This window comes from Poecilia reticulata, linkage group LG5 (assembly GCF_000633615.1).
Source record: "Poecilia reticulata strain Guanapo linkage group LG5, Guppy_female_1.0+MT, whole genome shotgun sequence".
In the NCBI taxonomy this organism is placed as follows: domain Eukaryota; kingdom Metazoa; phylum Chordata; class Actinopteri; order Cyprinodontiformes; family Poeciliidae; genus Poecilia; species Poecilia reticulata.
This window is the reverse complement of record NC_024335.1, coordinates 24,435,394-24,463,171: the sequence shown is the minus strand read 5'-3', so window position 1 is coordinate 24,463,171 and position 27,778 is coordinate 24,435,394. Positions and strand designations below refer to the sequence as shown.

Genomic DNA, 27,778 nt, shown 5'->3' with positions numbered 1-27,778 from the left:
AACGACATGAACCTGCAGTGTAAATTAAAGTGAGGAGAAACGAAAGAAGAAGAAATGTTGTTCTGGTGTTATTTTATCTATTGAGCCTCAAGCAAATGTACAGTAAACATATATGGTCACAGGAAGTACTTTACCAAGTTCTAACATACATTTCTGTACAATTTGGCTTTATAAAGTAGAGACTGATGTAAAAAAGTTTATTCTACCTGAATTTGGTTATTTGCAGGTGTGCCATGTTTTTTTTTCTGTCTTTAGTCTTAAAAAAAGCTAGAATTAGCGCCTAACTTTCTTGCAAAAATATCAAACCAGTTATGTTTAAGTTTTTCGGTACTAAGTAGCTTTTTTCGGAATGCTTTTTTACTCTTACTTGAGTAATTTCTTGGTTGACTACTTATCACTTGAGTAAAAAAAATATGCTGAAGTGGCCCACTCTTATTAGAGAGCAACGTTTGGCAACTCTATCCACCTCTGCACAAATGCCACATGTTCTCTAACAGAGAGGCACTGTTTTACATCATAAAAGGGAGAGCAACGCCCTCTAGCGCCACCAATGGAAATCGAACATCCTTAGACGTCACCGCGCCACGTAACTACGTACAATGTGTACGGAAGTGCTTGTGTTCCACTGCTCGACTTGCAGGATCTGTTCCAAGTAGCGACTCTACGATGCTTTCCCGATTTAAAAACCCGCCGGTTCCTCTTTGACGTCCGAACCGAACTTTATAGAGGCTCCAAAATGAGCACGCAGGACATCTTGAAAAATGCGTCCACTTTGGCGTCGTATAACGTTTTACTACAGGTGAATAAACACTTTCCACTATCCTGTTGTATGACACAAAACATGCATGTTTTGTTTTAATCCTTCCTGTTTCCTAGGTGATGTTCCGTGTCTTCACCTTCCTCCTTAACGCCTTCACGCTGCGGTTCGTCTCCAAAGAGCTGATCGGCGTGGTGAACGTCAGGTAAGGAGAACAGCTGGAGGAGGTGAGTTTCTCTGTTCACCTGCCGTTGTGACCCTGTGTTTCTCCTTCGTGTCTCCAACATTCAGGCTCACGTTGCTGTATACTACGCTAGTGTTTTTATCCAGAGAGGCTTTCAGGAGAGCCTGTCTGAGCGCAGAATCGGGGACAAACCGCAGCTGGAGACAAGTCATCAACCTGCTATGGCTGACGTGAGTCCTAATTTATTTCAGTAGGTTCGAGTGTCGTTGATCAATTACACCTGATTTATGCTGATTTGTTCATTTTTACGCCAGGCAGTATTCACTCTGTGCTGTATCCAGCCGTAGCAATAGAAAGTTGAGTAGAGGGAAAAAGTGTGGCGGTAAGAGGTTCGCAACCAGCAGCAATAACTGCATTAATGAGACTATTGTGAAGATTACTGAAAAGTTTGAGATTGATTCACAGTCTAAACTGTGGATCCAGCTCATCAACATGAGTTGCCTTCCTTGTGTAAACCAGAGATAATATTGAGAGTCTTTTGCCTGGGCTGAGGTATAAAGCAGGGATCTACAACCTGTGGCTCCAGAGCCACAAATGGTTCTTTGGATCTCACACAATGACTCTTTATAACTCTGGATAAGATCTGGGGGGGAAAAAAAACATTTTCTAAAGTATATTTTTCTCATCAGTTTTGAAACTATGTTTATTTAAATCTATGATTTTCCACATATAATATTCTATAGAAAACTATGTATCCATTTTCTTTTTGTAATGTCCTGTTTTGGATTTTATGTTAAAACCTAAGAAGAAAAATAAAATGTTCTCTCTTTAAAAATAACTACAAACCTTCTATAGAAGATATTAATCAAAAACAGGACGTTGTCATTTAACATGTGTGGCTCTAAAGTTTTTTTTTCTTAGCTGTACTAAGGGTAAAATGGCTCTTTGAACTGTAGAGGTTACATGCCCATGGTCTAAAGTGTTTGTTTTTTTTATGTGACAGTACATTAGTTATATAATTTGAAAATTAAGGTGCAACATGAGGAGGATGAGAGAAAAGGAACAGGATCCACATCACTTGAACTCCAGTGTGAAGTTTCCACATCATTTTGTGCTAAATAGAAGAAATCTACTTGTACATTTTCAATTCCTCATATGTCAGATATCCATCCATCCATCCATTTGCAAGCAGATTAGTGTTTGTCATTCCTCAGAGTGCCTCTTGGTGTGTTATGGGCCATCCTTCTCGGATGTGTGTGGCTGTGGCTCCTGGAAGTGCCAGATCCCCAGACGGTGCCTCACTACGGCCCTGCTGTGGTGCTGTTTGCCCTGTCAGGAGTGCAGGAGCTCCTGGGCGAGCCCCTCTGGGTCTTGGCTCAAGCACACATGTTCGTCCAAGTCAAAGTGATCGCTGAGAGCCTGGCTATGATCGCCAAGTGCAGCGTCACCGTGGTGCTGGTGGTGTTTGCCCCTGATTGGGGTCTTTACATCTTCTCTGCTGGCCAGGTGAGACACAAAGCTGAAATTCTCCACAACTACAATACCTACAAATCACAATCTTCAATGTAGACTTGATGGCTCGTAGTCCATGTTGGGAACACAAATGTTCTCCACACTTTTTAGACTTTTATTTGTAAAATGAAATATCTATAGCTTAAAGTTTCACTTAAACACATGGAAGTGATTGCAACGGATTGTTTTTCTTTTTTTTTTTAAGTTGGTGTACACTGGATTTCTGGTGTTGTGCTACGTCGTCTACTTCATTCGTTTCTTGGGCTCCAAAGAAGCAGCAAAGAAGACCTTCCCTCTGCAGCATATCAGAGATCTGCTGCCAAGCAGAGCTGATGGAGAGGTTGTTGACCCGGAACAGCTTCACGACTACGTAGAGTTTAAATAAAATCCTGCCATACCATCCTGACCGTCTGCTGTATTTGCAGCCGCTGGTAGACTGGACCGTGGCCCGGCTCACGTGGAGCTTCTTTAAGCAGTCGTTCCTGAAGCAGATCCTGACAGAGGGCGAGCGCTACGTCATGACCTTCCTGAACGTCCTCAGCTTCGGAGACCAGGGCATCTACGACATCGTCAACAACCTGGGCTCCATGGTGGCACGCTTCATCTTCCTGCCCATCGAGGAGAGCTTCTACATCTTCTTTGCCAAAGTGCTAGAGAGGGGACGCGACGTGGAAAGTCAGAAAAAGGTGTGAATGAACAAAAGCAGTCGCGAGGTGGTAATCTTTGCTCTTGTCTCTTAACGTTGTGGTTTTCCACGCAGGAAGATGTGGCGATTGCAGCAGAAGTCCTGGAGTGTTTGCTGAAGCTGGTGCTGGTAATTGGACTAATTATCGCAGTGTTTGGATATGCGTACTCTCACCTGGCTCTGGATCTGTACGGCGGCGCTATGTTAAGCAGCGGATCAGGTACTTTTACCACAAACAACTCTTAAAAACTGAATAAATTATTATTTCCTGATCTTACTAACGAGCCACTGATTTCCTTAAAGGACCCGGTTTGCTGCGGTGCTACAGCTGCTACGTTCTCCTGCTGGCTGCGAACGGAGTGACGGAGTGCTTCGTGTTTGCTGCCATGAGCCAACAGGAAGTCGACAAGTAAGAACAGAGACAAAACAGACGCCGACAGCCCTCACATCACCTCAGATCTCTTAATCTAACCCGGCTTGGGTTCGGTCCTCAGGTACAACCTGGTCATGCTGGCTCTGTCCGTGTCCTTCCTCCTCCTGTCCTACATGCTGACCTGGTGGGCCGGTGGCGTCGGCTTCATCCTGGCAAACTGCCTGAACATGGCCCTGCGTATTTCCCACAGCCTGCTCTACATTCACCGCTACTTCCAGTCCAGTCAGTGGAAACCGCTGCGAGGCCTTAAGCCTTCCCCGCTCCTGCTGGTGGTGCTCATCATCAGCGCAGGCGTGACTGCAGGTTCTGAGGTACTAAAGAAAAGGTTTTATCTTGTAATGCGTTTATATTCAGAGACATTTCTGTACATTTAGAGTGCGCTCAATATCTTTTTTCACATCACAACCACAAACTTTAATGTGTTTCACTGGGATTTTATCCGATGGAAACACACAAACTTATTTCACGTGATAACTGAAAAGGATTTGAAATGGGTATTCCACACAAAGATGAAAAAAAAATAAATTTTTAACACCAAGGTCTCTGTTGAAGTTTGTGGTTGAAATGTGACTGTGCGATAAAACTCAAGGTGAATAAATATTTTATCAAGACGATGAAATGCTTTAATTTCTGTAAACTCAGCTTGTTAATTCTCGGTCGTCAGGCCGTTTTCTGCTGCGACGGCGGCTGGCTGTTCAGGATGGTCCATATCGGCATCGGAGGAGTCTGTCTGCTCTTCGTCCTGCTGGCTGTTCTTCTCACTGAGACTCAGCTGGTGCAGTTTGTGAAGACTCAGCTGTTGCCTCGCTACAGAAAGAAACACACCTAACCAACGAGACCAAAGACTGCTGCTGCTACTGCTGCTGAGGAATTAAAATGTTTTACATCAACAAGCAGATTATCAACTAAATGACAGTTACTGCCTGTCAAACAGAGGGGGAATATATTTTTAAATTGGACCTCATATGTTTTTACTCTAACATTCCTGTGTTGAATGTTTGCCAAATTTCTCTTTCAGGATCTTAAGTGTGAATGGAAAACACGAATGTACTTGAAAAATGCAGGTTTTTTTTGTTACCAACCTTGTTTTTTGCACTACATGGCTAAAAATGTATGAAATGTTAAGTTAAATGAACAAAACAAAAATCTAACAATTTGAATTCAGTTTGGTAAATTTTTTTTGAGCCAGTAACAGAGAGAAAGAGGGAAGACATGCAGCAAATGTCACCAGACTGGGAATCAAACCTGCGACCACCGACATGAGGACTAAGGCCTCAATATGTGGGTTGTGCTTTGCCCCCGCGCCACCACAGCACTCCCTCCAGTGACATTTTAATCTTAGTTATAAACCATAGAGTCAAATTCAGTTTATTACTTAAAATTCAGAACCACTGGGTCAGCTGGAGTGAAAAGAACTGAAAATGTGCTAAAATGGCTAAATTTCATCCGGTCTCCATGACGGAAACGGCACTAGAAGAGGACGGGCCACAGATAAAGTTTTCAATGGAAAGGAAGAGAAAGTAAAATTACTGGCAGCATTTGCTTTATCAGTGACTTTGTGGAAAAGAGACCAGAAAAATTACCAGAACCACCAGTTATAGTTATGGGAATGAAGCACCTACTACACAAAGCCATTTGGAGTAATATCTTTGTTAATGGATTATTCCATTAGAGAGAAAAACACAGGAGTGATGGACCAGGGATACTTTTGTGTCAGAGTGGAAATCAGAGAGTACACAGAGATTTTGGCAACGATGAAGAGGCGACTGAAAACAAGCCCTGAGCCACAAAAACTAAGTCAATGGCATCAATCACTGGATCAGGAGTATCTTACATAATTAATGCCAGCAAATGCAGATAATGATCACTGAGATTTTTTTTTTCGGAAACAGAAAGTAAAAAATGCAAAGAAGGTGGAGAGACTTTGGAAAAATACAGAGAAAACCATCAGCATTCCAAAAAAACCCAAAACTTAAATGGCGCTGTTGATTAAATTAGTTAATTAAATGACTTTATGTTTTCTGAGTCAGTTTCTGGATATTAACTACACATAATAGATTACTGCCTAATCACACACACACATAAAAAAAAAAAAATCTCCATTTAGTAAATCTGGTCGTTGCTTTCCACCTTTACATTTGTTAGATCCAAATTTTACTTATTAGAAAACTGGAGCGTCACTGAAATAATTTTATCATGTAACAAGTGGATGAAATAAGCCAACTGTGATCACTTTGTTTTTTTTTGTTTTTTTACAGTGTGGGATTCAGTTTAAGAGGATTACAGCAAATTAATGTTACAGGATCAATTCAACAAGCTTGCAATGTTGCTGGGAAAAACTTTCCAGTGATTTGTTGATCTTTCTCCTGTGTTGTGTTTAGATTAGTCAGAATCTAAACAGTGATGTCAGCGTGGAAAATGAGCTGGAGTGGGTGGGGAAAGCAGCTTTACAACAAGGAAAGTGTGGGTTTATCCTGCTGTCAGCCTGATTTCCTCTGATATCTGTACAAGTAAACACTAGTAAAGAGTCTGCTGAGGTATAAAGATGTATTAAGACACGCGGTTATCCTTCCAAACAGCCGTTTAACATCATTACGAAGCATTTTTGATGCAGTAAAGTACAAAAGAAGAGCCTAAATCTCATCTCCCTGCATCTCTGGGGTCCGTTAGATGAAGCACAAGTTCCAGCTGTGATCTCATCATTCTGTAATGAGACAGCCAACAGGAGGAGCCTGCTCACTTATGCACTGAAAGCAGATTCAATGTTCACTGGGAAAATCATTGCCAGATTGTCTGCGTATGTAAGCGTGCGCGGTGGGCGGCCTGGGGCCAGCTGACAGGAAGAGAAGAACATTTACAGCTGGGCATCTACTGCTGCACGGCCACCATGTCTCAAGTAAGACCCGGTTTTCAGTTTTCCCAGTTGTTGTCAGCTGCTGCTGTAGATATGGAGATAAGTTAAAGCGAGTGTTTCTGCCTTCCAGCCTGCACAGGAAGACGAACAGACGCAGCGCCCCGTAGTGAGAGAAGAGGACCTGACCGAAGCAAAGACCAAACTTGGTGGTGGCTTGGCGGTGAAGAGCAAGACCTTTGAAGTGATGGAGGAGTGCGGTGAGGGCGTTAATATGCACCTAGAGACATTTACGGTAGAGTTCCTTGACACAAATTGTTGCTTTTGACAGCAGACTGCGTGTATCTGTTCTCTATTTGGTCAAACTGGGGTCACATAATGACCGTAAGGGGAGTTTAAATCTGATGCAGAAGTTTCCAGGCCATATACAGAGAGAGGAAACATGGCGCTTTAATGATGGGACATTCCTGTCCCACCCTGTGGAGTTAAAACACGAGCGTAAATAAAGTAGACGTTAACAGTTTCACAACAGCTTGTCCGCTATCCAGTGAATCTTCTGATTTATCCTGGTTGTTTGCAGAGAAAGTGGGTAAAGCTGCTCCCTCCGTGTTCAGCGGAGCGAGATCTGGAGGAGAGACGGCTTTCAACACTCGCTCCGCTCGGCAGGCCAGGAAGTAAAAGGAAAACTTCCTCCGCATGGATGAACGCCGCCTCTTCCATGTTACTGATGTAATTTAACCTGTTTTTTTTTTTGTTGCTTCATATCATGCAACTACAACCAGCTGAGAGATGTTTAATAAACCTTAGTCGGCTAGAAGCAATAAATTGTTTGATATAATGTTGATGCAACTTTATTTCATTGTTTCTGTTTGTTAGGTTCTTACAGTCGGTTATGTTTTTAGTCTCATTACGCTTCTGCAACTGAGGATGGATTTATCGTTTTTTTTTTGCACATATTTACCAGGGATGCCAATAAAAGGAAGCACAGTGCCACACCGAGTTTGATCTATTACATTTTAGTGCATATATATATTAGTTCACAGTTTACCGAGCCAGACACTTTATGATTTTAGTATTTGATGGACAAATTTTCTGTATCAACTGCTAAATCAAACTAATGTTTTAAAAAATTGAAATTTATTTTCTAACGATTTTACACTGATGTAATAAATACCAATGCAACTTATGCAGTACTGTATGAAACACACAAGACTGTTTATGCAGTAAACATCTATTACAACGGATAGAAATGGAAATAGTCAGCAATTGTGAGTTTTCTCTTTCATTTCAAAAATTCCAACAGAAATATTAAAACTACAAATCCATCAGAACAGAACTACTACAGTAAAAGGCTGGGAGGCAGAAATGCGACGATGCAAAGCTGGGAACGCAAAAGACGAAGGACAGAACGAGGGAGGAGGAAGTGGAGCGTCTTCCTGTGGGTTTTCATTTCATGAACTTGTGCTGCTGATCTTGAAGGATTTTGGCCGACGATTTGGCGTCGTAGAACAATTCGTTAATCTCCTCCACCTGCTCCCTCTCCACGTTCTCTTTTCCCTGGACGCGGCCCAGCAGGCTGGCTGGGGTCAGCAGCTGCACAGCGTACCTGAGAGGAAACAAGAAATATGAGCGGCGACGCAGACATCTATGGTTATTGTTAAAATAAGTTGTTTTACTTTTTTGTTTTTGCTATTTAATAGATTTTAACTAATACTTTAGCTATCAAATAATCATAATTTTCATTTTTGGAACCAGATAAAACAAATATATTTGTAGTGGGGAAGCCAGCATGATTCAGAGCCACTGTGAGAAACTCACTTTACCTCCACACGACTCCTCCACCTCTACCGAACCTTTTGATTTGGAGGTAAATTATTATTCTGCACAAATCACAGGATTCATGCACATTTTTTTTATGTCAAAACTTTCAGACTCAAATTTCCACAGTTCTAATTCATAACTGAAGTATTAATAAAAAAAAGTTCACCAGGATGGATTGCTTATTGCAATAAGCAATTAATCACATGATAAATTAAAACGAGGTCGATAATTTCCATTGTGATAAATATTTTTTGAAATGAAGAGACATATTCCTTTTTTGTTAATGGTTTCTATTGTGTGTGGTTTTATTTCCATTTTATTTATCGTTTCTAGTTGCCGTGTTAAGTGTTGTTCACTAAAATGTAAGTTTCTTGGTCTTCGAAAGGGTGAACTTGCATTATTAAGCCATTATGAATATATATCTTGAAATCGACTTCAAAAAAACAATATTTTTTATTGCAAAGATTATTTGGAAAAATTTATTGCCCGGTTATTGAGACAGGCCTACATGGGTGAACGGACGAATGGAAGGACGGAGAGTGAAGTCTGGAATCAGTGTCTCTCATACTGCATTACACATCGTGATTTCTTTTTAACAGAAAAGCCTAAAACTGCAAACTTTCCCAGTTTGTCTAGGAACCCGATAGTTAGGTCTTTAAATAAAACAAACAAACAAAAAATCATCAAGTGACTCAAACCTTCAGAGGGAAAATATTACCTGAGGGTTGTTTTGGTGCCGATCTCTGCCAGGTGTGTGAGGGCCTCCTCGCTGATGCTGATCCCCTCGGTCTGAGCGCGAATCTTGACGATCTGCAAACCGCAGCCTTGTTAGCCACACGGAGCAGCGTCAATGCTAAGCAGCTAGCATTGACGCTGCTCCCAGCAGACTCACCTGCTTCATCTCCTGCGGCGTGTACAGCATGGTGCGGATTATCATCACCCTGTCCAGCAGATCCAGAGGGATGCCGTGTGGAGAGCTGATGTCCTCTGTCCCCCTGAAGAACGACGTCACGTTGTTTCGATTGTTTCAACGGAAACTTTTTTTTTTTTCCCGGTTAAAAAAAACACACCCGGTTCTCACCTGATCAGACATTTCCCTCTGTTGGAGGCGAACACAACGATCGGGGCGATGCTGCTCTCCAGAGCTCGATGGAGGTAAGTGAAGCACTCGATGTCCAGCATGTGCACCTCGTCCACAAACAGGACGCCGGGGACGAGCTCGGCCACGCCTTGGTCTATGTAGCGGTTCACCACCTTGTTGATCTCGGCTCGAAGCTTATCTGAGGCGGGAAAAGAACAGTGGTCAGCTTGGGACGATTAGGTCCTGGTAGTCAGAGGGTTTCGTGTTGTACCTGTGATTTCTGTCTTTTTGGGCTTCATCAGCTGTCCCATCATAGAGAGAATGTCCTGACCTCCCTGGGAGGAGACAATTTGAGCTTAGTTACGCAATTGTTCTCGAAACGAATATATATACATCACATTTGAAGGCTTATGCACCTGCGGCCGGGCATTCGCAACATCTAGGTCGTGCAGTGTGACGTCTTGGACTATCTCCTTCTTCTTGTGGACGTCGCCTTTGGGAAGTGGGACGTACTCCTCGGCCTCAAGGTCGAACTCCGTTGCAAAGGTGTCGCAGCGGCCTTGCCTCTGCAGAGACATCACGACACACAACTCTATTAAGCAAGAAAGTCTCGTCCAAATGCAGGAGCAGAGCAGGGGGAACGAGGGCAGGTGTGCGATGCGGCTGCCAGCCCATTGCAGAGAGAAGGCCTTTGGCTAAGGGATCAAACAGAGCATGAGGCTGCTGTCAACAGTAACAAATGTGCCACCCAGTCCTCTTCCTTTGCCGCTCGACTACAGCCGGCACCGACCCCTTCCCCCCCACCTCTTAGCCCCCCGCCCACCTGCAGCGATTAAAAGAAACGTCATCACAGCCTGTCAGCGCAGGCCACAATCTCCGCTGCGCTGAGAGATGGAAAGATAGACGGAGAATGAAGGGCTGCAGGAATGAGAGCTGCATGCAGGGCGGAGAGAGATGAAAGCAGAATGCCACCATGAAGGAGCGAAGAGGACAAGAGGCAGGAAAAAAAAAAAAAAAGACTCGACTTTGATCTCAGGAAGAATTTATTCTTTTTGCGACATAAATACAATCCGTGTTTAATTCGAAGCGTTTTTTTCTTATTATTATTTTCTTGTTGACAAATGTGCTTCATACGGCTGGAAATGGTGAAAGCATCTGGAGTAACAGCACGCAATGCGAGACAGAATCCCGATATTGGATTCTACCAGTTTTAATAACCACAGAGCGAACATCTATTTGCAAACAGTAAAAACTCCTGAATCTGCATTAAAGAAATACTTCAGCATGAAACCTTTTAGAGCTTAAAAATAAAATCTGATTTTTCATTCCAAATCCCTTTTTTTTTCTTACAGTGGGACATGTCAGACTAAATCCTCTTTTATAACACTTAAATAACTACTGTATTTAAGTGCACCCTAATTACATTATATATTCAGTGCTTAGATCAGGAGTTTTCAGTGCTGTTTTTCTTCCTTTTTTTCAGAACTCGAGGGTCGGTGATCTGCAACTTTTAGATGAGTTGCAGCTTCAACACACCTGAGGAAATTAGCAGGACTCTGGAGAACTGGACTACATACTGAGGAGGTGATTCAGCCATTTGATTCAGGTTTTGTTGAACAAGGGAAACATGTAAAAGTTGTGGGACCCCTGGGGACTGAAAATGGCTCCCAGCTTAGAAGATGAAAAGACACGATTGCAAACTGGTAAAACAATAATCAGCCAAGACTGCACTAACTGAAACAGAGTGCTTTTTATTTTTTTTTTTTTTAACAAAATTAGCTCTTGGCTCTTTTTTTTTCTTTAACAGGCATGAACAGAAGAAGACATTGTTTATTCATAAAAAAAATCGTTCAAGAGAGGAAGACAGAGTGTGCTTTTTAACCGCAGCCAGTGGAGTCAGGACTCAAATTCACACTATTTCAGTTTTGAAGAAGCAAAATGGTTCCCGTTTCACAAAATGAATGAAAGTTTACCTTGACAGCACCACTGTTAGCTTCGATGTAGATAACGTCTCCCACTTCCACGCGCTCTTTCTGGAGACTCTCATAAATGCTGGGATCCAACTAGAGAAAGCGTAAAAGCACTTTTTAGGTCAACACTAGGCCATTCGTGTTGCACAAACTATACTTTAAAATGAGCAAAATTGCTCCTTAGAACATTAATCTGATTCATACAAAATAAAACTCAAGAGAAGGCAAATACTTTAAACAATTCCAAAAACTTCTAATTTCACTTATCTGTTCGTAATGGTGTTTGTTAGACACTTTGCTTCCAGAGATTATTTAATGGCAACGGTCGAGGAAGAACAAATAAAGTAAAAAAAAAAATCTGACCTTGAGCTGCTTGGTGCCTTTGGCCGTCTTCAGACCGATGATGACGTGGCTGATGGTTTTTCCGTAGCCACCCATAGGATTCTCCGTCTCACACGGGGTCAGCTCTGTCACCTCCCCTTCATACACCTCCTTTGTTTCTTTGATGCGCAGACCTGAACATACACACACACACACACACGCGTGCGCGGTTCATAATGAGGATTCAATCAGGTCTTTATATTCCCATCTCAGCTAAGCCGCCACATCTTTCAGACTGCTGAATAATGCCTTTTATTACAGGAAAGAACGTGTGCGTGCCGGGCAAATGCCAGAGCATCAGTGTAACATGATCACACCTCTTTCACAGAGGCTGTGGATCTGAGCATAAGCAGCACACAGGTGCCCGGTCCTCCATGTTGAGGGTCAGACAGCTGTGCTGGAGGCAGGGACTGTGTTGCAGAGTTGCTACTGATGGGGTGACGACAAACGAGATGAACCCCCCCCAGCCCCCGGGTTTCTGCAAAATCCCTTCTAGAGGTGAAGCCAATGCGATGTTTACCAGCTCTGTCTCTGTTTCCTTCTCAGTGGAGAGGTAACATTATCGGTCAGCCAAACCCTTCCTATATTTTAATCAGGACATCCAGTTTCAATGGAAGTGAAGTTGTAAGAAAAACTCTTTACACACAAACTCTGGCTCTATGTTTGTTGAATAAAAGCATCCCTGTTCTACACTACTAGTGTATAAGTAGCATATGTTGAACTTATAAATAAATACTTATTCCTGCGTATGTGTGTCTAGGAAATGCTTTTAAAAATAAAGGTGACATGGAATGGTATGGTATATATCATACTTACCAATTGCTCTCCTGAAGTTCTCCATAAGTACTTCTGTTTTTTTAATTTCAGATGAGTACACTTCACTGCCAACCATGGGACAGAAAGGAACCTTGTTTCCCAACTCCTGTGCCATAGCTAAAGCGAGGGCAGTCTGAAGGTTGAAACGCAGAAATGAGAGGCCAGAATAATATTCATTATTCGAGTAAAAAGTCCCGGTTTAATGAGCGTGTACTCGTATCTCAGCACATTGGAAAAACGGTGCACAAACCTTTCCTGTTCCTGGAGGTCCTGCCAACAAAACTGCTCTTCCTGCCATCTTTTTTGAGCGGATCATCTCAACAATGATTCCACAGGCCTGAGGAAATTGAAAAATTATGTGTATAAAAATTAAGTGTATACATACACAAAATAGCTAAATATTTATAAAAACAAATACGACCACATTGGAGAAGGGGTTGATTTAAGAGGTGCAACACAAACACTGGAGACACAAGCCACAAATTCCTAATGTGTTGCTGTCATCAAATGGAAATAAGGCAAGAAAAAAAAGAAAAGAAAATAAAGCAAAAAATATATGATTTGTTGTCTTTGGTCAAGAATTAATGAGACTTTACTGGGTCAATACTCATTCCCATTTCTTGTGTCTTACTTTGTCAGTTCTGATTTTTCTTTATTAAGGACAAAAAAAAACACGATCCTGGGTAAAAATTGACTAAAAATTGTGCTGAAGGGTCTTTGACATAGACAACAGCTTTAATGAATCCAACAAAATGTGAAGAAATTACAATAATAATTTCATGCATGTCCCTAACCATTTTTAGATTTTCTAAATACAAAACCTGAAACACAAACATTAAAAACCACGTCGACACGTCTTGAAACCAAAACAGAGTGAATGTTTGGCTTCATGCAATGTTAACACTGGGACTCTTTATGTAATCATAAGGAGTGTATCATGAAGAGTGTATAATGTACAATATTACTATTATACATCTAATTGATGTATAATAGTAATAATTTTCTGACTGTTATCAACCTCTCCAGTTGTCATAGAAAATTGAATTAAGTATAATATTTATACTACATCCTAATGTAAATTTTATACAAACAAGGATTTGTCATAATTATTCAACTGTATTCCATAAAACGATTAAATCGATCCCAACTTTAGAACTTAGAAATAAATAGCGACCTAGCGGTGCTAACAGCTTTAGCATATTGTCTACTGAACGACCTGCGTTTAGCTAAATATGACTTGCAAAACGAATATGAATTAATGCCTTTTATGCACAGATGAATAATAACAATGTAGTGAAACATAAATATTACCTCTCTTGCAGTCTCCTGCCCGACCAGTCCACATGCTGTTTGTTTAGCATTTCCGGCCTCGTCTAGCCCCAGTCCCTTAACGTGACTGTGTGAGGCGATCCTTTGGGTTTTTGTGGTACTTTTTACCTCCTCTATCTTCATGGCTGTGTTATTTGTGTTTATGTGCAATGTAGAAGTCGCTAGTTTTCCTTAAGACCAATATATACCTGGTTTCCCGTTTGATTATTTTAAACCGCCGCAGTCGGCGCCGAAACTCAAAACACAGGGAACTCGGTTTCCATGTGGGTTACTAGGGAAAGTGAGCGGAAGTGCGTCCCCTTTAAGTTCCCGCCTACTGTGGCAAATTTGAAATATGATTGGATTCTGTGACAACATGTGAAAATGTAATTGGCTGAGATCAACTAGTCTTTTCCTGTGTGTTTCATTCGATTTGTCGTAGTGAAACAAGAAACTCGTTACAAATTAATTATATGTCTCACTGTGCGTGGGTACAATCATATGAATATTTCAACTGACATTCATATTTCGATCAAATTCAAGTGTCACTGTTTGAGAATGATTGATTTTATACTTTTATTTTATTTTGTTTACTTGCAAAAGAGGTTCCGGTTTAGCTTGTTTTCCGAGGGTGAAGTTCGCTGCTATCTGGGAAGACGGTTCTTTCAGTAGAAAAGTTGTTTGTAGCCAGTTGCATTAAAATGTTTTTATTGTAAATATACTATATTATCAACAAACATTGCCGACGGAAGGATTGGTGCGGAAAGTAACGCGGCGTGGTGAGTTCAGGGTCCGATTCAGAGTGAAGGAAAACGCGCATGTTAGCTAACACCATCTCCAGACCGTGGAGAAAATGACAGAGTCACCAGATAGTCGGGCTAAAACTCTGAACTTTAATGTCGGGGTGCTCGGCCATGTAGACAGTGGGAAGACCTCGCTGGCCAGAGCGCTGAGCAGCACAGCCTCCACGGCCGCCTTCGACAAGAACCCGCAGTCCCGTGAAAGGGGCATCACGCTGGACCTGGGCTTCTCCTCTTTCACCGTGGATTGTCCAGATCACCTGCGTGACAGCGGGGGGCAGCAGCAATATGACGGCCTCCAGTTCACCCTGGTGGACTGTCCGGGTCACGCCTCTCTCATTCGGACCATCATTGGAGGTGAGCTTTAACCTTATAGGTGCAATAAATTTATACTAGACCATAGAAACTTATTGGCGTTTTTGTTTGAGCACATGTAAATTTAAGCTGTCTTATTAAAGGCATTGCATTTTTATGTTTTAATCTCTTGATTAGAAAAATTGGTAAGATTTGAGCGAGTTTTACAAGTGCCACAAACTGTGATGGCTTAACGACTGAGATCAGAGCATTTCCAAAACTGTGCTCCAAAACTTTTCCAAAACTGTGCTGTGCATTTGCAAAACTGCAGTATTAGTGACCACAGCTGAATTTAGATTAATTCATCCAGCAGGGGGCGCTGTCTCTCTTCAAATAAACAAAATTGAAAGACTCACGCTGACTGGGGGGCTGCACAGTTGGTAGAGCTGTTGCCTTGCAGCAAAAAGGTTCTGGGTTCGATTCCCGGCCCCGGTCTTTCTGCATGGAGTTTGCATGTTCTCCCGGTTTTCTCCGGGTACTCCAGTTTCCTCCCACAGTCCAAAAACATGACTGTCAGGTTAATTGGCCTCTCCAAATTGTCCCTAGGTGTGAATGTGTGTGCGCATGGTTGTTTGTCCTGTCTGTGTCTGTGTTGCCCAGGCGACCTGTCCAGTATGTACCCCGCCTCTCGCCCGGAACGTTATGATGGGCACCAGCAACCCTCCCGACCACACCAAGGGACAAGGGTGTAAAGAAAATGGATGGATGGATGGACGCTGACTGGGATTGTTGAATGAGTGGCGACAGTCGAAGTGGCAACTGAAATGCATCAGGAAGGTCACATTAGGGACTGTATGAAGTTTCTCTCCATGTTTGTGTATGATCAACAGCTCTACTTCTTCTCAAGACAGATTGCTGTAAATTGCAACTGTGAGACCCACTCTGCAGATACGAGTGTAGTTTGTGGGTTGTCAGAGCCAAGAAGAACGATAAAATCCATTAAAGTCAGAACAAGACAACTGTAGTTTTAGTTTCAATCTTATAGCTCTTTATTTGCCTTGAAATACCCCTCCTTTCATTTCGTGTCCTGTTTTCCAGTAATTTTTGCATGTCTTGCTCCATTTTTGTAGCAGTATTCAACTTCCTGCTTGTAATGTCCTCAGCTTCTCTTTTGCGGGAAAGGGAAGGATGGAGTCGTTCTGTTTCAGCTCAGTGTTCCTCCGATGTCTTCATCTCCCAGGTGCGCAAATCATCGACCTGATGATGCTGGTGGTGGACGTGGTGAAAGGCGTGCAGACTCAGACTGCAGAGTGTCTGCTGATAGGAGAACTGACCTGCCCCCGGATGGTCGTCGTCCTGAACAAGATTGACCTGCTGCCGCCTAACAAGAGGCAAAGTGCCATTGAGAAAATGACCAAAAGGCTACACAAAACACTGGAGAGCACCAGGTCAGTATTGGTTTATAAAATTACACATCTGTGTAAATGTAGAATTGAAGTTGAGGCTGAGTGCCTCAACACCACATCATGAAATAATTTAAGGGTTGCTGTTTTCCGGTGGACAGATTCAAGGAATGTCCGGTGATTGCTGTGGCAGCGAAGCCTGGAGGCCCAGAGGCCCCTGAACCAGAGGAGCCACAGGGAGTGCCAGAGCTAATTGAGGTAAAGTTTGGAAGCTAATTGATGCTGGTGTTGCTAAAGGCTATGTATGAGTTCTCATTAATTCAAGGGTGCAGCTACTATTTTGGGGCTTTTTTGCTTGTTTTTGTCTTATTAAAGCAGATGCAGGTTTCCCTTGAGAAAACCAGCTAAGGTTGGTGAAGTCCACCAATTGCCCCACAGCATTTTTGTGTTAAAAATTAACAGGAAATTTTGGAAATAAAGCATCAGCAGCAAAGAAAATATAGCAGTCCACTATATAAAACTAGCATTTCTGTATGTTTTGTATGTAGAATCAAATGCCATTATCTTTTTTTAAATAGATAATTGTCTGCTAGCTCAAAGCCCCTCTTTGCTGCCACTGTTAGTGTTGCATTAAAATAACAATGCTTAGCCTGGTGGGGGGGTCAAGTAAAGCCTGGTGGCCCGCCAGGCTTACAATATGCTGGGGGGAAACCCAGTGATGGATCAGTTGTTTGACAAAGTCAAGGAAATAATGTTCTCTGTCAGAATCAAAGTGTTTAAAATCCTGATATTTATATTTATTTAAATGTAGCTCTATGAATTTCTCATTGAAGGACAAACTATGTAACAAAAGCTTTTTGATTTCCACCTTGCTTCTCTTGTTCTTGAACACAAAATTAATAGGATCTGATGTCAGAAGTTCTTTGTTCCAGTCCTTGAGAGCCGGTATCCTGGCCTAAAAGATGTTGACACACCTGAATCAAATCAACTCTAAAAGCTGCAGCACACTTGTTATTAAGACCTCACTAAGCAGCACTAAAGTTGTTCTGAGTTTATGTGAACTAGTGTTAGGAAGTATCTAGGTGCTATAAAGTTATGGCAAAGATTAGTAAGTCCCAGCTGCCTCCACCTGTTGCTACGAACTGCCAGTCAGCTGGCTGTTCATATAAAACTGATTGATTGTTTTCCTAAAGTTTATAGAGACAAATAGGAAAATGTTTAATGTATTGTATAATCATATAAGTAGTCACCAGGTTTCAGTCTGGTTGATCATATTTGGGAGATTTAGGATAATTTATTCGATAGTGTCCTTAAGAAGGCCGGACATCCCTTGTGAAGCGCCATGTATTATGATGTAATAAAATGAGACCAAAATAAATAATTGCAGAGACTTTTTTGACTTTAATTGTGACATTTACGTGTCTTATTCCACTGAAAAATATGCTAATTATAAGTCACAATAAACCCTGATTTACAATGGCCTCTTTGATTCACACCAAAGGTGGCTAACACATTTTTAAACAGTTCCAAAATGTGACATTAACATGTCTGTGCATTGGTGCAGATTACCACCTTATGACCTGTTTGCTGGTGGACAGAAAAATGATCAAAGCACCAACATTACTTAAACATTTAACCTTTCTCTCCCAGCTTTTGAAGAAACAGACGTACCTCCCCAAGAGGGACGCTGAAGGTGACCTTCTTATGGCTGTGGATCACTGCTTCTCCATCCGCGGTCAGGGAACGGTCATGACTGGGACCATCCTGCAGGGATCACTGGCCATTAACGACACAGTGGAAATCCCAGTGCTAAAGGTTTGCTCTTAACACCGAGGTGTCTGAGATTTACGCACAGGTGACATTCCCCAACGGTGGAAATGGATGCGTGGAAACGGCAGAGATTCAGAAGTGGAGTGAATAGGTGTCTGTTCAGAGGATGTGGCTGTTTAATGTGAGGGAAATATGAGGGGAATTGGTGCTTTTCTGACTACAGATCCTGTGTTTAATCAAGACCACATGCAAAACTGCTGCCTGCAGTTATTATGTTCACCTCTTGGTGGCAGCAGATAGCTTAATTGACATTAACGCAAACGTTCATCAATCTGGCTGATGAACGTTTGCGTTTCTTTATTTACTGTTAAAAAAAACAATAATATCTGTGAAGCTGTTCATGTTTTGGTCTTACATTTTATTGAGTTACCATCCAAACAGATCTTCCAAATTCTTATTTGTGCACCTTTGAGGAAGCACAACAAAACCTAGTTTTTATTTGTCAAACCCAGTTTTTAGATTAAGCTTAATAATTGTTGCATCAAAGGAGGTCATTTGATTTGCGCATTCTTGGATTCTTAAATACCACAACTGATGCACTTATGAACAAAATGGAGATTTATATTTTAATCTTGATTTTGTTCATTGTCAGACTTTTTAATCATTAGCTTTATTGTACATATTTATTTTTCGAAGCGGAATATTTTGACAACAGTGTCACTTTCAAGGGAAAAAAAACCACCCCTCGAGTTTTTGCTTGTTAATTTACCAGTTTCCCAACATCTTATTGAGATATTTGAGAGTAAAACGTTTTTACAAATGTGTTTCTGAAGTTTAAAGCTTTTCCTCATCTGCTGCTGTTTAATCTGCGACCGGGTTCATGTTAAGTATTGTGTATTGTGTATTTTTCTGTGGAAATGTGTTTTTAGGCGTGTTATTTATTGTGTCTATGTGCTCTCTGACATCAGGTGACCAAGAAAATAAAGTCGGTGCAGATGTTTCGGAAGCCGGTGTCGGGGGCCATGCAGGGGGACCGCGTGGGTGTGTGCGTGACACAGTTCGACCCTAAACTGCTGGAGCGCGGCTTGGTGTGCACTCCGGGTTCCCTGCGCACCCTCTACGCAGCCATCATCTCCACCAGGAAGATCGGGTACTTTAAGGGTTCCCTTGCCACCCGGGCCAAGTTCCACATCACGGTGGGTCACGAGACGGTCATGGCGAAGGTGACCTTCTTTGGCTTACCCCCTGCCGACACCGAACCAACTTCGTCGGAGCCGTCCTCACTGGAAACACCCTTCACCTTTGACAGGGAGTATTCCTACCAGGACGAGTACGTTAGCGGACAGAAAGAAGCGGCTTCAGGGCCCGACCCAGAACAGTGGGCTTTACTGGAGCTTGAGCGTCCCGTCACGTGTCCAGCACTCTGCCTGGTGATCGGCTCCAAGCTGGACACGGATATCCACGCCAACGCGTGTCGGCTGGCCTTCCAAGGCCGCTTGCTGCACAGGTTTGAAGACAAAAGCTATGCTGAGACTTCTCTTCCTCAGCTACGCATCTTCAAGACCAAACACAAGGAGGGACAGGTGGAGAGGGTGAGTGGTCGTCCAGCAGTTAGCTATTTATTTTAAGTCAAATCAATTTTATTTATTATTCCAATTAACAAGTTGAGAGTGTTTCTACTGGTTCACCAGGGGATTTGTTTCAAAATTGATTGTGTAGATGAAGCACAAAAAAGATACAATTCAAAACAGATGAAAACAGTCCCTTCTAAAAGCATTAATAACCCAAGAATTAACAACCCAAGAACACTTTAACATATTGTCACATTGCAACCAAAGACATGCGTGTTTGTTTCACAGGCTAGCACAAATCAGAGTATATTTTTGTGAAGTGTAAGAAAAATAGGTGAGTATTTCAAATAAAACCTTGAAAGTGTGGCTTTCATTTGTATGAAACCCTGTTTTTACTCTGATACCCCTAAATAAAATCTGGCGCAACAAATTGTCTATAAAGTCTACCATTAAGAATTGGAGTCCACCTATGTGTAATTTAACCAAGAAAATAAATTGGAGCAAACCATTATACTGAAATGCAGTTGTCATGTGTGCAACATCTGACTCCTTGCATTGAGTGTTTGGTCGGTGATTATATTTCACAGAGCTTGCATGAGTGCTCTGAATGAAAACATATCTGGCTGGTTAACTGCACTTGCAAAAACACAAAATCGAAAATATTTGTTATGATGGAGAAGGCAGATTTTCAGCTGGACTGCATACAGAGCTACAGTAGACTGGTTTGCATTAAAGCATTTTGATGTGTTAGGAAGACCTACACCTGAAACTAACTGAGAATCTTTAACAAGACTGGAATATAGTTCAGAGACTCTCCATCCAGTCTGGATGAGCTTCAGCTAATTTTCAATAAAGAATGGACAAACATGTCAGTATCCAGATGTGCAACGCCAAGATACTTGCTACTGTAACCGTGTTGAAAGCTGTTTCGGCTTAGGGACTGAAACAGCACACCACACCACACAAATGCACACCACACTTTTCAGATTTTTATTTGTAATATAAAATTATGAAAAATATTTCACAATGTTAACTCGCTTTATGGTTGTGACAAAACAAAATGCGGAAAGGTTCACTGAGTGTTGATTTAAATTTTTTTCCCCCAAAGTATTGTAATTGCACTCCAGGTCCCCTCACTATCCTCCGCTGGGCCTGTTTTAGACTCCCAGGGGAGTTCTTCAGAGATCTCAAAGGAACTTCATGTGATCCAGTCTCTGATGCTGATGACTGTGTGCTCAGGTCAGGACCTCCTGGAAGTCAACGATCTCTTGTAGGGCTACAACTAACAATTATTTAGTAATTGACTATTCTACCAATGTTCTTATGATTAATCAGTTAAAAAATGGCCATATTTTGGAGTATTTTCATTCAACCACTTAAGCTTATTTTATAAAATACATTGAAAGATACAAATAATTCATTTTATAAAAAGAAAGAAAAACATTGTATTGCCTGACATGAGATAATTCAGCTTTCCTTCAGTGCACACTCGATCATTTGTAGCAAAAGATGTGTTGAGTTAAACTGTTGATGATTTTTTAAAATTAACTCAGTAATAATTGTATAGCAAAAGATGCTAAATAAGAGAGGTGCAGCTACTATTTTGGGGCTTTTTTTGTTGCTTGTTTTGTCTTATTACTGTAGGGGTGCTAGGGAAGTTCACCCCACAGCATTTTTGTGTTAAAAATTAACAGGAAATTTTGGAAATAAAACATCAGCAGCAAAGAAAATATAGCAGTTTAATATATACAACTAGCATTTCTGTATGTTTTGTATGTAGAATCAAATGCCATTATCATTTTTTAAATAGATAATTGTCTGCTAGCTCAAAGCCCCTCTTTGCTGTCACTGTTAGTGTTGCATTAAAATAACAATGCTTAGCCTGGTGGGGGGTCAAATAAAGCCTGGTGGCCCGCCAGGCTTACAATATGCTGGGGGAAAACCCAGTGATGGATCGGTTGTTTGACAAAGTCAAGGAAATAATGTTCTCTGTCAGAATCAAAGTGTTTAAAATCCTGATATTTATATTTATTTCAATGTAGCTCTATGAATTTCTCATTGAAGGACAAACTATGTAACGAAAGCTTTTTGATTTCCACCTTGCTTCTCTTGTTCTTGAACACAAAATTAATAGGATCTGATGTCAGGGGTTCTTTGGTCCAGTTCTTGAGGAGGTCCTAAATAGGAGAGCTTTTTTTTTTTTTTTTCTTTTACAGAATTTGTTCCTGTTGAAGATAAACTATGCCACTTGAGGAGTTCTTGGTAAAACATATTTACAGACAAAAAGTGGGTTTTTTTACTCTTAAGTGCAAAATGTTTTTGACATTTTTGTCCAGTTTTGGCCTAATTACCGCTCTAATTATCTTGTTCTTTCAACAAATGGCCTTTTTATCTCAGTTTCTATACTGAAGTTAACATTTAATCATTACTAAATTAGCTGACGACTATTTTAATAATCGATTAATCACGATAAATCATTTCAGCGCTAGTTGCCGCCCTCCCTCGCCATCACCTTGAACTCCTTCTTCTTGCTCTCGTTCTTCGGATGTTTCTTGTTGCCGGTGCCGCCGGAGCGTGCCTCCTAGACACAGGCCCCCATTGTATATTCACAAACACACACGTACACACAAACGATCGCACATACGTGGCCGCGATGAGCCGCGTTTGAGGCCTGGGTGGTACGCATGCCTTAGCATGTGCTGCGACAGAAGCATGCGTGGGTGGCCGCCTGACGCCAGTCGCTCCGGTGCTGTCTAGCTATCGGAGGCTGGCGCTGTTTGGTCACACCTGAGCGGCGCAGGAGCGTCCACACGTTCCGCATTTGTCTGAGCATCTTTCTCTCCCTGTCTGCACACCGTTGTTATCATTCCTGCGTGTTTGCTGTTAGATTATGTCCCTAAACCTGAACGGTGTTCCTACAAGCTCACGCCGCTGGTGACGACTTTCATCGCGCTGTGTGTTACGGTTCAGTTTCTCCTTGTAGGCCCTCGAGCAGGGTCGCCAGGAGTTCAAGGTTCAATTGTAAGAACTTGTTTTCTGCTTGAGCACCTCGGGCTGTTGACAGCTCCGCTCGTACGCTCAGGACAGCGCGAGGGGTCAGACGGCGGCCATGTGACGTCGCGTCCGTCGCTCGTACCGTCTCGCGGAGTGACCCGGCCGTGCCTCAGGACCAAAGAATTCCCTTTCTTAAAAAGAGCACATTACTGTCATTGTTGAGATGTCACAAATCAGACGGCGCATCAGACATGAAAAACAACTGTACGCTGTTTTTCTTTGTATCAGCAGATCCGTCATGCTTGAGGGTCAAATGTTCAGGAATGAATCAGGGTCAGGCAGAAGAGCGAGGAAGCGTTGGTGGCGCAGAGACAGAGCGGTGCCCTGCAGTTATCAGATTAGTGACAGGGTTAGATCCACTTAGGGATGGGTGATAAGAAGAAATAGAAATATGCCATAAAATATGCTTAACTTTGGTGAAGAAAGTCAGAGATAACCCGGCACGGCAGGCGAACCTCGAAGAATGTGGCCTGATGGCTCTTCTTCCTCAATCATACATGTTATAGGAACACGTCTTTACTTATTTGAAGCAAAATTCACGCAACATTTGTTACATGTTGAACAGTACTTTCTAAAAGCAGCTGTAATTCTGGACTTTTGCCACATTTTGTCACTTAACAACCAAAAACATCAATGTATTTTATTGAGATTTTAGCTGATAGATGAACACAGATTAGTGCAAAATTTAAAAAGAAATGAAGTTTTTAACAAATAAAAGTCTGAAATATGTGGCATATTTTTGTATTAACCCCCTATATTTGGATACTCCAAATAAAATCCAGTGCGTCCAATTTGCCTTCAGACGTTATCTGTGTGTAATTTAATCTAGGCATAAATCCAGCTGAAGGCCTCAGACGTTTTTTAGTGAACGTTAAATTTAATATTTGTGACAAAAAATGAACACTGCCTTGAACACATCATTGTGACAGTGAGATGGCAACATTAAGTTATGGGAATGTTTTTTTTGTTTGCTTTTGATGTTTTTGAAGCGGGAATGGAGTGTGAAGAAAGAGGCGACTAGCCACTGCTACTATGGAATAGATTAGATCAACACATGTGCATGCAGTAGAATGGCATAGTCAAAGTAAAGCTGGAAATGCAATTGGAAATGTGTAAAAGATACATTGATGAACTCGCATTTTAATTTCACTTCGCACTGATGCACTGCTTTGTGTTGGTCTAACATGGATCTGCAGCCTTTACCAACCAAAAAGCCATTTTTGCCCTCAGTCCAACTAAACTTTAGAACCAAAGATGTTGCATTACTTTTGTGAAAATAATTTGTAAATGTATAAAATGTCTTCTGCAAGAAATCTGTGGTCAGTTTTAAGGAAACACCACATTTTTCTATTTTTAGGTTTTAAAACAAAGGAAGACATGAAGCATTTACAAAAAGAGAATTGATCAATTTTATTCTATAGGATGTTTATTTTTTGAGAAAATTATGTAAACAAAAAAAAAGCACTCAGTTTCAAATGTAATGAAAAACATCTGTAATCTACATTTATTTGTTTTTAAAAAAAATTTTGGTCCTGCACTTTATTAGCTAATTTATTAAGAGCTACTGCTGAAGGTCCAAAGAGCCACTTGCAGCTCCAGAGCCACAAAATCTCCTTGCTTTCGTTGAGACGTTTTTCCTGATATGAGCTCATTTGTTTTCCTGTCTCAGGTGACCGATGATTACTCCGTGATCGGCCGCAGCCTGTTCAAAAAGGAGACCAACCTCCAGCTCTTTGTGGGGTTAAAGGTCACTCTGTCAACAGGGGAGAGTGGCGTTATCGAGGGCGGCTTCGGACAGAGCGGGAAGTTCAAGATCCGTGTTCAAGGTGAGGATCCGGTTCGACATCTGCTTGTAAATTTGGTGTCACTGATTGGTGTTTTAAAGAGTGACGCTTAGTTTGTTGTCAGCTGAGCCTCCCTTGTTGCTGACGTCCACATTCAGTCCACATTCAGTCCACATTCAGTCCACATTCAGTGTTTTGGGGCTCAGCAGACGGTCTTCAGGATGTGGTAAGAGCGGCAAGCCCGACATCCCGAGCCACATTCCCAGAATTCCTCTGGGGATGGCCTGTGTTCCGGGGGAAGTCTGATCAGTGTTTATTTTACCTTCTGTTGCTCAAAACCCACGAACGACTCCGCACCGGGAGGGAAGAGAAAACAAAAACATTTTAGAAACAGAACCAGGCCGACATCCTCCTCGCCGCCTTGTTCCTGCATCCTCAAACGTCTCAGATTTACCGACGCGCGCAGTATGCTCAGGCGGGAGCATAATGTGGACATTCAGCGGCGTCTCCATGAGGCTGTCAGTTTGGGTTAAGATGTATCTGTGCAGGACTGTGCTTCCTGCCAGTCGCCTTCGCTTTCTGTTGAATTTATAATGTGTCGTTTTTCAGACGAGTAAGGAGCTGATTTTAAACGTGTTTACTTTAATCTGACTCCGAAATGCTTCCTGTTGCTGACTTCAGCTCCTCACACCAACCTTACTTCCAAACCTGCAAAGTAATGGTTTCGTTTTATTACTCTAGAAGTGGACTGGGTCATGTTTCCACTGTTTTTCATATGTGTTTATCTTGAATTCAGCTGTTCAGGCTAATTTTTGTCTGCCTGCCCTTGCAGGTTGGTAGTGTGAACGATACCAAACCGGAGTGTGAGGATATAGATGATAAAGAAAAAAAAAGAAGAAAAAAATCACTTACCTATTCACAACATTTACCGTGGTGAGAAAACGTAAATACATGCAGCTGACTTGAAAAGCTTACCACAAACTCGGCCCGTTTACCTTAAACGATTTGTCGCAGGAGGTGCATGAGCGTGTTTTCCAGCACAAAGCCGACGTATTCGGCTGATCCTAGATAACAGCCGGAGCATTCTGGCTGCGCTGCAACCATAACAGCCCTCACCTTGGCATGATGATAACAAGAAGAATGCTGGCGCCGATGTACACGGGGTCAGACAGCCTGCATGAAAAGCAGTGAACCCAGAACATTTCTTACCTGCTGTGCAGAGAAGGGAAAGCACACGCCGCAGTTGGTTCCAGGCCTGAAACATGCAGGAAAACAAACATGAGGGCAGATACAGGGAGGAGGAGGTTGCTTTTGCATGAGTTTGATGGTGAGGGAGACTGCTTTTTAGATCATACTGAAAGGCCTGCTGCACACTGCAACAAGGGAAAGATCCACATCATGCATCAGGTTAAGCTGAGGAAGGTTTTGCACAGGAGAAAAGTAAAAAACGCGACACATAAAGGCGGTTTATCCGTTTAGATTTACATTATCCTCGTCTCCTCTTGACCTGTCTGCTGTTGATGTGTTTCTCAGAGGGTCTTCGCCCTGAGACCAAGCAGCTGTTGTCTTCCTCCAAGAAGAAGGGGAAAAGCGGCGGCAAAGGCGGGCCGGCAAGCGAAGAGGAGCCCAAAACGGAGTCCCAGCCTGTTAGCATTCACCTGCACTTCAAGAGATACGTGTTTGATCCCCATAAGAAGATGGTTCAGTCCTGACCCCTGCACGCTCCTCTGATTCTTAGAAACAGGCCATGAAAGCAGCTTCAGAGGTTTTAGAGCCGTTTTGTTGTTGTTTTTTCTGGAAGATGGAGACAGTCTGCAGAAATGCGATGATTGAGGAATGTTGAACGCATGTGAAACAGTGATTGTTTTATCTGTCTCTAAGGAGCTCGGCCTAATCCTGTTTGCTCCACCACAAGAGGGGAAAGCTGCTCTTCTTTTTTTTTTTTTTAACCCCAATACACGACTTTCATTTAATGATCCAAATCTGCTGATGTTTACTGAGTTTTACTTATAGATATATGAAAAATAATAATTGCTCTATCTTGATTGATTAAAATAATCAGCAGCAGAAATGCAGAGCTCAGGTTGGTCTTTGTGTTTACTTCCTGTGCGTCTTAGCAGCAGCGATAATGCAACGTTCCAGCTTCGCTATTCACTGGCTCCTGCTTTATCTCTAATTTGTCTTTGTCTTGGTTTCTTTCTTTTTTTATTTCCTCATTAATTCAAATGTCAGATGACTGGTCTGATTTTTTTTTCTGTTAAGGAAGTAAAAAAAAAATTTAAATAAAAGTAAAATTTCAAAAACGATGACACTGTGACCTCTGTCTTTTCAATGATTTCTGGAACACAAATAATTTACATAGAACTTGTATAAACATTATTTTTTACTTTCCTATTTGACATTAAATCCAGATAAACTTTATATTTGCAGCCAGAGGTTGGTAGAGTAACTGTAAATTGTACTTAACTAAAAGTAGCACTACTCCAACATATTTTTATTCATGTAAAAGTTATAAAGTACCTGTTCAAGAAATTACTCATGAGTAAAAAAGTATTTTTTTAAAAAGCTAGTACTGAGTAGTTGATGGAATATATATATATATATATATATATACATTATATCATTTTTTTGTTTTATTTTATTTGATTGAAAATTACATAATCTGACATAAGCCGAAATATGACCAAAGTGAAAATAATTCATATAAGTGATATAACAGAAACAGGCAAAAGAAACATTTTTCCAAATCAATTTATTTCAATACAAAACATTAAACTGCTATGAATAAGCTTCTTTTTACTCAGTAAAGTTACTCACAGTGGATAAAGTATCCAGAAATGTTATTCAAATAAGAGTAGCAGTACTACATGGTAAAATTACTCAAGAACAAAGCACAACATAGTAAAAATACTGCTGAAAGTATGTATTTTTCCAAATAGTTATTGTAATAAGGAAGTAATTGCAGCTGAGTAAATGTAACTGGCTGGTAGGCCTACTCTGAGATTAGCCTATCGGATCGCTCCGAGTTTCTACAGAATGAGACGCAGAGGGACGATGTCTGGGTTTCCATGTGGATCCTGAAGTGAGGTGAATCTTGCTGAAGCTCCAGTGAAGCATTTCCAACTTTGTTTAAACATTTTCTCAACACCTATCGCCTTTATAATAGCAATCTTCTGGCAGCACATCAGTCAGTTAATGTTATTTGACTTCATAGTGAAAACTCTCCGTGTTTGCTGAGATGCATTTGCAGAACTATCCAAACAAACAGTTTCCCTCCGTATTAAACGCTTCAGTGCGTGGGGA

At 41.6% G+C, this 27,778-nt stretch overlaps 4 protein-coding genes across 4 annotated transcripts; 3 read left to right on the top strand and 1 right to left on the bottom strand.

The window, feature by feature from the left end:
* The first annotated feature begins 594 nt into the window (after positions 1-594).
* On the top strand, positions 595-4,717 carry rft1 (RFT1 homolog). Its single transcript, XM_008409890.2, has 10 exons — positions 595-799; positions 877-962; positions 1,049-1,171; positions 2,156-2,447; positions 2,659-2,793; positions 2,879-3,139; positions 3,214-3,358; positions 3,442-3,547; positions 3,633-3,882; positions 4,236-4,717. Exons 1-10 carry the CDS (start codon positions 737-739, stop codon positions 4,398-4,400), a joined length of 1,626 nt encoding a protein of 541 aa, XP_008408112.1. The 5' UTR covers positions 595-736; the 3' UTR covers positions 4,401-4,717.
* An 801-nt stretch (positions 4,718-5,518) lies between these two features.
* Positions 5,519-7,264, top strand: mustn1a (musculoskeletal, embryonic nuclear protein 1a). The gene is made up of 3 exons (XM_008409889.2): positions 5,519-6,467; positions 6,556-6,682; positions 7,003-7,264. The coding sequence occupies exons 1-3, from the start codon at positions 6,459-6,461 to the stop codon at positions 7,098-7,100; spliced, it is 234 nt and encodes a 77-aa protein (XP_008408111.1). The 5' UTR covers positions 5,519-6,458; the 3' UTR covers positions 7,101-7,264.
* Positions 7,265-7,537: 273 nt separating this feature from the next.
* Positions 7,538-13,943, bottom strand: ruvbl1 (RuvB-like AAA ATPase 1). The gene is made up of 11 exons (XM_008409886.2): positions 13,803-13,943; positions 12,742-12,828; positions 12,492-12,624; positions 11,658-11,809; positions 11,298-11,387; positions 9,741-9,890; positions 9,596-9,659; positions 9,325-9,523; positions 9,136-9,238; positions 8,962-9,053; positions 7,538-8,028 (listed from the first exon to the last, which is right to left on the bottom strand). The coding sequence occupies exons 1-11, from the start codon at positions 13,941-13,943 to the stop codon at positions 7,869-7,871; spliced, it is 1,371 nt and encodes a 456-aa protein (XP_008408108.1). The 3' UTR covers positions 7,538-7,868.
* eefsec (eukaryotic elongation factor, selenocysteine-tRNA-specific) lies at positions 13,941-26,781 on the top strand. Its single transcript, XM_008409888.2, has 7 exons — positions 13,941-14,956; positions 16,134-16,341; positions 16,458-16,554; positions 17,947-18,111; positions 19,035-19,658; positions 24,361-24,517; positions 26,009-26,781. The coding sequence occupies exons 1-7, from the start codon at positions 14,653-14,655 to the stop codon at positions 26,185-26,187; spliced, it is 1,734 nt and encodes a 577-aa protein (XP_008408110.1). The 5' UTR covers positions 13,941-14,652; the 3' UTR covers positions 26,188-26,781.
* The last annotated feature ends 997 nt before the right edge of the window (positions 26,782-27,778 follow it).

Bases quoted from the DNA above. Each gene is read 5' to 3' on its own strand.
- rft1 (XM_008409890.2), top strand. From the start codon at position 737: ATGAGCACGCAGGACATCTTGAAAAATGCGTCCACTTTGGCGTCGTAT. The intron at 963-1,048 runs GTAAGGAGAACA...TCCAACATTCAG, and splicing joins ATCGGCGTGGTGAACGTCAG to GCTCACGTTGCTGTATACTA. The intron at 2,448-2,658 runs GTGAGACACAAA...TTTTTTTTTAAG, and splicing joins ACATCTTCTCTGCTGGCCAG to TTGGTGTACACTGGATTTCT.
- mustn1a (XM_008409889.2), top strand. The intron at 6,683-7,002 runs GTGAGGGCGTTA...GGTTGTTTGCAG, and splicing joins TGAAGTGATGGAGGAGTGCG to AGAAAGTGGGTAAAGCTGCT.
- ruvbl1 (XM_008409886.2), bottom strand. From the start codon at position 13,943: ATGAAGATAGAGGAGGTAAAAAGTACCACAAAAACCCAAAGGATCGCC. The intron at 9,524-9,595 runs GTACAACACGAA...TTCCCGCCTCAG, and splicing joins CAAAAAGACAGAAATCACAG to ATAAGCTTCGAGCCGAGATC. The intron at 9,054-9,135 runs GTGAGTCTGCTG...TGCGGTTTGCAG, and splicing joins CGCCGCAGGAGATGAAGCAG to ATCGTCAAGATTCGCGCTCA.
- eefsec (XM_008409888.2), top strand. From the start codon at position 14,653: ATGACAGAGTCACCAGATAGTCGGGCTAAAACTCTGAACTTTAATGTC. The intron at 16,555-17,946 runs GTAAAGTTTGGA...TTTCTCTCCCAG, and splicing joins GAGTGCCAGAGCTAATTGAG to CTTTTGAAGAAACAGACGTA. The intron at 18,112-19,034 runs GTTTGCTCTTAA...CTCTGACATCAG, and splicing joins TGGAAATCCCAGTGCTAAAG to GTGACCAAGAAAATAAAGTC.